The sequence below is a fragment of the Notolabrus celidotus genome, chromosome 6 (assembly GCF_009762535.1).
Source record: "Notolabrus celidotus isolate fNotCel1 chromosome 6, fNotCel1.pri, whole genome shotgun sequence".
NCBI classification, from domain to species: domain Eukaryota; kingdom Metazoa; phylum Chordata; class Actinopteri; order Labriformes; family Labridae; genus Notolabrus; species Notolabrus celidotus.
Genome location: NC_048277.1, coordinates 36,229,006 through 36,239,574, shown reverse-complemented (window position 1 = coordinate 36,239,574; position 10,569 = coordinate 36,229,006). Strand labels below are relative to the sequence as shown.

Genomic DNA, 10,569 nt, shown 5'->3' with positions numbered 1-10,569 from the left:
TTATTTTGCTGTCTTCCAGTTTGGATCCAAAAATGACAGTACAGGAGTTAGTTGATCTTTATTTCAACCTTGGGCTTCATTATAAGGATATTATGGCTTTGCTTAGACATCGTCACCGCTTCATTGTCTCAGAACGACACCTGACACGTACATTCTGCCTCGCTGAAGTGTGTTTTGCCCAATGGGATATGCAGTTTATTTCACGTGCGCACATGCGTACCTTTTTGTGCTTTCTGCAAATTATTACGTGCTCAGAAAGTTTCTCATGAGCACGCAATAATATTTCCTGATCTCAAGAAATGTTCTTGTGAGCACGGGATAGTTTTTGGTGCACACGGGGACATATCTAATAATTTTTTTCTGCCCATGTCACTTTAGGGGCTCAGTAAGAGTCTGAGCGTTGTTATGATTTGTAAATTGATGCAAAGGACTGCGACTCATATTTATATACAGTTTATTGTACATTTATTGACATTCTTCTTGGTGCACCAGGTAGCTCAGTGGGTAAAACTTTTTAATATTCATATGGAAGAACAATCTAAAAAAACACTCGAGAGACAGGCACTTGTTGGAATATCAGCCATGTACATGACGGGGAGGGAAGGATGGAGGGATGAGGGAGGAGGGGGAGGAGGAGGAGGAGGAGGAGGGGGAGGAGGAGGAGGAGGAGGAGGAGGAGGAGCAGCAGAGAGTGGAAACTTTGAAAGCTGGGGCCTGCCAGAGTTACAACAAGCTGTGTGGTCGAGTGGAGGTCCAAATGAAGCACAGATCAACAGATATGAGACAGAAAATGGCGATGACGTGGACTTGTTGTCTTGCCAAGGTCGACCCTGTAGTCTGACTTTGAAACATTTTGGATTTCACTGATGTTAGGGGTGAACTAATCTCTCTTACACTCTTGAAACATCCACTTTAAAAAGCAGTCAGTATGCTTCTCTGCTGCTTAAAGCTAGAGCCAAATGTAAGGGATTATAATATGATATTGGAAGTGTCTCGTTCCTGCGGCTGTGCTTCGTCTGGACCTTTTGGAGGACAACATCGCGTCAACTTTTCACACACTGTTGAATTCATTCAGCTCATTGTTTTCCTACAACCACACAGCTTCATTGGGCTTTGAGTCTCCACAGTCTGTGGGGTTTGTGAAATACATGACAGCTCTCTGCCTCGGTGGCATGAATGTGGGGGGGGAGGTTTAGTCGAACAGCTTGGCTGACGTGGCCTTGCCGTCGTAGCAGGAAGATTTTCCATCAAACTCAGAGGGGAGGATGTCGGCGTCAAACTCCTTGTAGTAGTTCTCCAGCTCGTCTCCGTGGACAAACACCTGAAGGGAGGAGAGATGATGTTAGAGTGTTCCATAAGGTATGTTGTTTTTCACTCATAGACTTCAGGTGCATTTCTACAGAAGAGGATTAGGGCCACTGAGTCAGAATTCTGTCTACTTTTAGTCTGAACTGAAATTAGTCAGTGGAAACAGGGATTTTTTAAAATAATCTCACTTTAAAAATATCCCAAATCATCACTAATATGCTACATTTCTAAAGGCTTTTATTTTGAAATTCCAAATCCAGTGTAGCTGTAATTGGCAGCATCACATTTTAAGGTTTTCTCCTTTCAGTCTGAATCAAAACATGTCAGTGGAAACTGAGAATTATTGTAATGCCAAATATATAATTACCAGGCACATTTTTATATTTCAGAAGGCTTTTATTTTGAAAATCTAACCGAATTCTGACTTTTTCCTCAGAGTAATAATAATTTTATCCTCTTCCATACATTTCAGAGCTTGTTTCATCAACACCTTTTCTTTCTTTCACATAAGTATCTGTATAAACTTCAGTGAAGATGCTTTTTCCACCTCTGGTCTTTGCCATCATTGCTATTATAAAACCCTACTTGTTGAACTCACTCTCTCTAGCAGCTTGCTCTTCATGAGAGGTTTGACCACGTTGTAGGTGGTGGTGAAGTACCAGGGCTGGTGGATGAAGTGCACAGCTTTGAAACGAGCAGGGAAAGAATCCTGCAGGAGAAGAACATACAAGAGATGAGATGGTTTAGAAGTAAAACTCTCAGTAAATCTGGGACCAAGAGGGAGCTCTGCAGAGAGAAGACAGGAAGTGTAAAGATGGCTGCTTTCCCCCAGATCTAAACCTAGTCTAGGCTGCAAACCACACATGAGGAATAACCCAAATCTTCTGAGTGTTACAGTGAGAATAAGAATAAGAAAACATATCTTACGCCTCAATTTCTGCCTCTATAAGATGCATTTCACCCTGTAATCTGCCCTCCTTATTAAAAATGTCATGGTCTGAGTTCAGATCTCTCACCTGCAGCATGTCCACCATCTTCTTCAGCTCGGTGGGTTTGATTCCCGACGCCTGCTGCATGGTGAAGCCCTTGAAGTTCTCAATGATACAGAACCCGTTGATCTGAGTCTCCTCATTCTCCAGCAGCTTCTCCAGGATCACGCAGTACGCACGCAGGATCTGAAGACACAAAGTAATGTTAGTTTGTTTTGTATTTCATCACAGCAGTGTTTTCCTGTTGGAGTCAATGTGTGGCCGTCACTCACCTCATCGAAGGTGATCTCCTCGTAGTCCCAGTTCTCGATGTTGAAGAGCAGGACGACACGACCGTACTTGTCTCTGCTGGGCAGGATGCCGGGGTAGCCGGCCTCGATGGTGCTGCGTACGGCCTCTGGGGTCAGGTTCTCAAAGAGCTCGGGGTAGTCCTTCCTGAAGCGCACATAGCCTGGAGAGGAAACACAAAGAGGGAGACTTTAGAGTCACAAAGGGGGCATTTCTGCTGAGTCATTCAACTCTGACAGCATGATAAAGATCTCTCTGTGACAGAAGAGCTGGACCAAGAGCTAGTGAAGTATAAATCAATGCACCTGCAACTACTCTGCATGTATTTGCACATGATGTTTTTATGTCACTTTGAAGTTTTTATTAAAGGTACAGTGAGTAGAAATGGGACCATTATCTGTTCTATATTGAAACACTCCCCTGCTCGCCTTTTCTGTTGCTGAGCTGCCATAAGGACAGGAAGTTACTGTGATGCATGATAAGTATGAAGTTTTACCATCAAACACGTCTTATTTTGAGCACAACCACGCTCTTCTTCCAACTGAATACAAAAAAAAACACGTGTGGCCCTTGCTGGTTTAAAACATGGCGATGCAAGATGGCGGTCTCCGTGAAGGGACCTGCTCCTTGTATAGAAATAAAAGGCTCCTGCTAGTTAACTGTACCTTTAAATACTACACACTGTACCTTTAATGCACCAAGAACTACATAAATATGCACCTAAAGCAAATCATAAATCCTGTCCTGCAACTAAAAATATGCATTTATGTTTGTTATGTGAATAAATGATCTTGAAATTATTTATAAATGCAACTTCAACTATTTTTTTCTGCACCAAAACTAAACCGTATATTTATTCCAGTCACACCATCTATTTATGGACCTATTACTATTTATTATGCACCTAGAAATGTTTGCTTTTTAAAACACATTAAACTCAAACAACCCCCAAACTAAAGATAAATCTAGCATGGGTTCAAAGGAGAGTAGAAAGTGTCATTTTAAATATATGGCCGATATGTTGATGATGCAACCTTATTTCATGCAGTTAGAGAACTCTGGGGCAATGTGTCTGCACGTTATGTTGAAACATAGAGATGTAAGTTTAAAATTTAGGAGTGTGAACTTTTGGGGGGAATAAGCTGTCAGTATTTGATATCTTCTTCAATCCAGACTCACCCTTCATCAGGTCGTAGGCTCTGTTCACGTCGTACTTCCTAGCCCGGATGAAGCGGACCAGGACCCCGTCTGGTTTCTCCCCAAAGGTGTCCTGGACCCCCTTGGCCAGGTCGTCCCCTCCGTCGGCCTTCTCCTTGATGATTCCTCTCAGCTCCTTCACCGCAGCTATCCGCTTCTCGTCCGTCTCGTTCAGCTCGTCCTTGGCCTGTAGGGGGAGCCACAGAGGACAGTTAGTCAACGGTTAGCTAACAGTTTGGATAACTTTGGTGTGATGCAGTGTTCTGACATACACTGGAAAAAAAATAATCATAATAAACTAATAAATAGAGTAATGCTTTAAAAATCCCCCCCTTGAATACAAATTTAAAGAAGGTATAAGAATCATTTTACTCATTATTGTAAAAATATAAACCCTGCAAATAAGAACATTTCATTAGTTTTCTGCCTTCCTTTGTTGCCTGATGACTCCTAAAGTCAGGGTCAGGGTTGGCTAACAGTCCATTAACAAAAGGATCAGTAGCAGCAGGTTAATTTACAGTAGCACAGGAAACACAGCCACATGTGCATGTAGGTAAACTCATTTTGAAGTATGAAGTAAATGAAGTATGAAGCATGTTTAACTCACTTTAAGGGACAGTGGGGGTCACAAGTCTTTGACATCTATATTTTGGGGGTCGCGGACTGAAGTGTTTGGGAACGCCTGATCTAACAGCTAATTTCTATAAGAAGTGAAGTGGTCAAGCAATCTTGCATCAATCTAGAAGTGCAAAAAGCAGTAATGTGCAAAGTAATATGCATAAAGAAGACTGTGTTATAGATATCAATATCAATAAATATCAATAAATGTGTTTACTTCCTCAATTTACAAAATCAGCTAGGCTAAAGGGGTTATTGTAGCTTAAACGTAGGTAGCTGACCAGGCTAGCTAGCATGAAAGGTAGCAAGCTAGCCAAGCCTTCTAACTGTAATAACATGAGGAAACACACTGTAGGTGGATTTTAAAACATTTTTAAAGATAGTTATTTCCAAAAGATATTAAGCAGATAGTTTGTAGCATTGCTCAGCTCTTTTCAAGAAGTTATGACGGCAAATAAACAATCTCACATCTATCTGAAAATGCAAAAAGCAGTAATGGGTAGATTAATATGCATAAAGAAAGTGTGTGGTGGAGATATTAATATGCAAAGGTATTCCTTTTTCATTTAAAGAAAACAAAATGAAACAGGAAATGAGGCAAAATAGCAAAAACCAAATAGCTTCTGTAAATATTAATTTTGTAACCTAAACCTAGTTTTGTTTTCAATCTACAGATGATAGTGTTCAATATGAAGAGTGAGAGATTTTGTGTTTGTGAATTGTTCATGTGAAACTAGCTTTGTTACCTTCTGCTTGGTGTGGTCTGGCAGGCTGGCACAGGGTCCAAAAACTGGTCCGTGGTCCTTGACGGTGAGGCGCTCCAGCTTAGCCCTGAGAGCCTGCTCCTCCTCCGACACCATACGGTAAGTTCCACTCTGAAAACAGAGGACACAGTATTTTTATAGAACAATATTTACCTCCTTTAGTCGGGTTTGTTGAGTCTGGTTGGAGTGTTTGAAAGACTCTTCAGGGCGCTGCATGGTGCATCAATTTTAAATGTTCAATCCATGAACTAAGGTCATATCACGCTTAGCTGTGTGATAATCTTGCAGCTGATACTGTGCAGCTCTGCTAGGTTTAAGTTACACCTCTTCACTTTTGCAACAGACATGAAATAATACTTGAAGTAAAGCAAGGTAAGGCAGATGGCTTTCACACGTGTTTGGTTCTGCTCAGGGTTTCTGCCTGTTAGAAGTTAGAAGTTTTTATTTTCCACTGATTACAAAGGTCTTGATCAAGTTGGGTAAGGAAATGCTAATATTAATGTTATCTGTTGTCTTCCTGTAATAACTTTGTTTGCTTTAAACACACCTACATCTTCCTCCACAGAGAGAAACTTGTACTCCTTCCTGCTCACGGCTTGTAAATCCGATCCAAAGTAGTTTTCCACTCTTGCATGTTGCTGTGGATAAAAGCTAAACGTCTCCCTGAGTCTATCTAATTCCCTCACAAGACCTGGTTGTGGTGTGTGAGGTATAAAACGTTGCCTCAGCCGCGTGAGACAGAGTGCATGTTTGCTAGTGTTGCAGGGGCATAATCAATAGACCTCAGTGTTTGATTAATCTGCCTCACATGAGTCCAGTAAAGCCCGTAAATACACGGTAAGGAGGACTGGTAGTGGACCTGAAGCAGGGATCAGAGATTAGAGTAGAGCTAAAGCTACTGTAGCTGCTGACGGCATCCATGACAATGAGCTTTGGTGTTTGGAAATGTTGAGCTGCAGCTGAGTTCATGTCTGGAAGGTGAAAGAGCGGTTTTGTCTTAAAGTATTTCTTGGAAGTCCTTCAGCTCAGGAATCCACGTAAACATCACCACAGTAATAATCCAGCTGGAGTATAGTGAGTAAGAAGGGAGGTACTTACAACCACAGCCATCTCTTCTGCTCTTTATGTCAGCTTCAAACTGTGCAGAGGAGAATAAGACAGAGGTTATGGTTCACATGAAATGCAGTTAGACTAAACAATTGACACACTGTGCTCCACATTAATCCCTCTTTGTCCCACCCACTCTGCAATCACAGGGTACCTCAATTCAGCTAAATTTAGCACCTGCCCGTTCCTGGATGATTCATCAGGAGATTTAAAGTCCAGAATCTGTTTGTTTCATACTCAACAGGCAGGATTTAAACTCCTCAGTGTCATTATTACACATTTTATATAACATTCATGGAGGAAAGTGAGTCAGATTGTATCAGTTTCACAATTTTCACCTTTAATGTTCCTTCAAAATGACCGTAAAGTAGATGTAATGCAGGTTATTTCATTCTTGAATGTGCTTTTCTGCTGCAGCTTCTTAAATTGAATAACTTTATACATTTGTAGATGCAGCTTTGGGCCTTCAGAGATTGTGATAGTAGTATTTAGGGATGCACCGATCCGATCCTGGTATCTGATATCGGCTGGATCGGACTCAAAAAGCTAGATCAGATATCGGTGACAAAGGGCCGATATATAGTGCCGATCCATATGGCAGATCTATTCATCTCAGTTCTATGCTTTTCTGTGTTTACAATGTATACATGTAGTGTCTCCTACGTCATCAGCATCTTTGTAAATGTGCTGCTGATTCATATTGTCTCAGTATCAGACGCAGAGAAGGGAAACAGGAAGGGTAAAGCTGGGTAGAGTAATAATGTAGTCAATGATTTTAATCCAAGCCACAGGTACTCTGTACTTCTGAGGGAAACACTCTATGGAAACTATGTTGACATATTTTTTATTTTCTCATTTGAAGCAGTTTTTTTATCCAGAATATTTAATTCCTCTTATCCACTGCTGAGGTTTACACTTGAATTGTAATTGTAATATCTGTTGGTTATGAAGATTAACTCACCAAACTGCTGGTACACATTTATAATCTCTTGAACACTGTCAGTTTAAAAATGTTCATTTTATTTTGGTTTACAAAGTCAGAAAAGCCTGAAGTTGCAAAACATGATTCTATCCTCACATTAAGGAACAGAGATTATTAAATCAATACCAGGATCGGATCGGCAGATACCAAAGCCCAGGTATCGATATCAGTATCAGGACCTATAAAGTAGGATCGGTGCATCCCTAGTAGTATTTGAATATTTCTCCAGATTTTTGCAGACCAAAATTGTGAATCAAGGACACAGCAAGAAGACTTGTTGATATGAAAACTATTGCAGCCTCATTTTAAAGATTATTGAACTAAAACTGCAAGAAAATCTTACAGAGAGTTGACACTTCTGTGGCTGCAGCATTACTATGATGTGAAATGTCTTGCAGATCATTTTACATTAGGTTGCCTGTTATTCTTTTTGCATATTTCTCATATTTCTCATGGGTTTGTTTGCAGACTTGCACATGTCTTTCTTGATAAGTTTTGCATGCATATGTTTGGAAACACTCAAGGTATTCTTCCTGCTGCTCTGTGATTCTGCAGCATATTTCCAAAGACCAGAACACCAGAGCTACCTCCCTGTATCCTCGTATTAAATCATAATAAAAGCCATCCTGCACTCAGGTTTAAACTAGAAGCTGCAGGACTACTTCTTGCATATTTGGGATTTTTGTTCACAGTGGGAATGCAGCTCTGGACCCTGCAAGTGTTAGTCTTATGATGCATCAACAGACTTCACTTCCTCAGATCTAGCACTTTGAAAACACCCACCAGATACAAGAAGGATATTTTGTATGAAAGTTTAAAGCTGCAAAAAACGCCACAGTTTCTGGATTTCAAACCAGTTGTACAGATCAAATATTGCTCCACAAAGAGAAGCTGGAGGAGAAGAAAGCAGAGCATGAAGCAGCACTTCAGCCGAGGAGTCTTACCTGAGGCAGGTGTGAAGTTGCTGGCTGGGAGTTGCAGGGGTCTGTGTGGAGCGAGCAGGACGGGACCTATGATTTGTAGTGTTGGGATTAGTGGCGTCACACCAGATTACATCCCACAGATTTCTTTTTTTCTTTTCAATCAGCATAAAAGTGGCAGAGGGTGAGAAGAAGGGAGGGGGGGGAGGCGGGCCAATGGTGGAGGTCCTCGCACGGTGAGCGGCAGTGTGGGCCGATGCACATTTGGGATGATGTAATGTTGATTAAACACTTTAGGTAAGAGGTGGAGGATGGAGGAGTTGGAGGGATTGAGCTACATTCCAGGGAGACTTGGACGGAGTGAAAAGTGACCATTGTGACGGCTCGTTCTCGGTTTGATTTCTGCAACGTGATCACACTCAGGTGAGAGGAGAGAGAGGGGAGGCTGCGTGCAAATGTTCCAGTTCACATGTTTTGAGGCATGATGATTAACAGGAGTTAAACCTGGTGTTGATGTGACGACGTGAAGCAGGACCAGGAGCAATAATATCTCAATGACACTTTAAAATGAAGCTTTTAGAAGGCTGATTCCTTTACAGTGCAAACAAAATATCTCTAAGAAACAAAATGGAATAATTCAAAGAGGCCTTAAGTGGACAAAGTGGCTACCCTCAAAGTAGTGTCTTTGTAATTCTAAATCTTCCCCTGCTTTATTTTCACACTCAAACGTTTGACTCCTTGGACGTCTTTTCTGTGCAAGATGAACAAAAACACTTCTTCAGCAGCGTGCAGTTCATCGCTGCGACCGCTGACAGTTTCACACATTAAAAATGAAGTTATATAAATGATCAGCGATGATGCTGAGGGCCTCGTTTGCTTTTATAGGCCATAGAGAGACATTCATGTTCATTTCAGTCTTCTTTATAAACCGCTAAAAACTCCCTACAGGAGCTTTAAGTTGTGCTTTACTTTTAAAACATGAGCTTTCAGGAGCTCGTCCTCCGGTCTCAAAATATGAAGCCCATGCAGAAGTGTTATAAACTGCAGTTCTGCTGGCTGCAGAAACACAGGAAACCACATACACACCCATTCAAAGAAGACGATCTTTGCAGCAGAAATATACATGTTTACAGCCTGGTTCAAAAAACGGCTTTGGTCTACTTCGCTAATTCACGGCACACACTGTACGGGGGGTGAAGTTTTTGCCCAAATAAGGACATGACTGACTTGACTGACAGGCGGGAACACTGTAGCTGTTGGCGAGGAGGCTCAAAGCCCGCCTCTTTACATCACAATCACTCGACAGCAGTTATGTTGAGTTCAGCATTTCCAATATGGCTGCCGCCGCCGATTGGCTTCAAAACTGCACTTCAGAAACAGATCACAGATACTACGTCCATTTATTATACAGTCTATGATCAATCCATATATGGATGCTTTTTTAACGTTTTCAAATATACTTTAATTAATGTATGAAAAAGTGTGAGGTTATTCTGTTTATTTTAATTCAACATATCTCAATGTTGAACTATAGGTTGGAAAAAACAAGCAATGTTGTAAATATGAAGGTAGACCAATTGTTATTTTTAAAATATTGTTTTTGCATTTCATCCACCAATTTGTTGTTTTATGTTTTATGTTTTATGTTTTATGTGAGTACCTGCCTTAGGAGGACTATAGATGAAATTTAGCTATTGTGCTAATTCTGGCACATTTACATTGAGGCACACTGTTGAAATGTTAATGTCCTAATCAAATAAACTCAAATTGAATTAAATTAATACAATTTTAAGAAATCAGCAGACTAGAAGATGCTCGAAATAATCCTTGGTTGCAATTCTACACTTAAGTGGTAAATAATAATAAAAAGCATGAAAAAAACAGCAAAATGCAAAATGAAAAGAGTGGATAGATTAACCCTCCTGTTATGTTAAGGGTCAAATTGACCCTTTTTAAAGTCCATTTAATTTTTAGGCAATATATGCCTTCCAAACCAGCTAAATGCAACATCCTATCTACATTAAAACAAGTTTTAACATGAATTTTAATAAAAAAACAAGCAAGTTATTCTCATTGAACCATGATCTGTGAGAATTAAAGAACACCATTGCACTAAATATTGATTTAAATGGTTAGTAATGGAGTTAATGATGAGATTTTAAAAAATGTTTAGTGGGATTTTTTGGGGTTCTGACACTTTTGGATAATTGAGTATGCTTCGGGTCAAATTGACCCAGGAACATTATTGCTGTTACTGAGAAACAAAACATAACAGGAGGGTTAATTAAATCAGCTCCGCTTTGATTAACTAGTTTACTTTAAATCCATTAATCCATACTGAGCTAGAAAATGTACGTTAATCTACCCCCCTTGTGTTTTAAAGACCATAAATATCT

The 10,569-nt window shown here is 40.4% G+C and overlaps 1 protein-coding gene across 2 annotated transcripts; it reads right to left on the bottom strand.

Moving 5' to 3' along the window:
- Nucleotides 1-437: 437 nt before the first annotated feature.
- On the bottom strand, nucleotides 438-8,568 carry rlbp1b (retinaldehyde binding protein 1b). Of its 2 annotated transcripts, XM_034685943.1 has the most exons (8): nucleotides 8,198-8,568; nucleotides 6,263-6,302; nucleotides 5,147-5,275; nucleotides 3,765-3,969; nucleotides 2,570-2,748; nucleotides 2,325-2,483; nucleotides 1,907-2,017; nucleotides 438-1,321 (listed from the first exon to the last, which is right to left on the bottom strand). In XM_034685943.1, exons 2-8 carry the CDS (start codon nucleotides 6,272-6,274, stop codon nucleotides 1,193-1,195), a joined length of 924 nt encoding a protein of 307 aa, XP_034541834.1. In that variant the 5' UTR covers nucleotides 6,275-6,302; nucleotides 8,198-8,568; the 3' UTR covers nucleotides 438-1,192. The 2 variants fall into 2 exon arrangements, with proteins under 2 accessions (XP_034541834.1, XP_034541833.1); XM_034685942.1 differs by lacking the exon at nucleotides 8,198-8,568 and having other exon boundaries at nucleotides 6,263-6,402.
- Nucleotides 8,569-10,569: the final 2,001 nt, after the last annotated feature.

Coding starts and splice junctions, on each gene's coding strand:
- rlbp1b (XM_034685943.1), bottom strand. Junction 2,749..3,764: donor AGCCTACGACCTGATGAAGG/GTGAGTCTGGAT, acceptor TTTCCTCTCCAG/GCTATGTGCGCTTCAGGAAG. Junction 2,484..2,569: donor AGGAGATCACCTTCGATGAG/GTGAGTGACGGC, acceptor TTGTGTCTTCAG/ATCCTGCGTGCGTACTGCGT.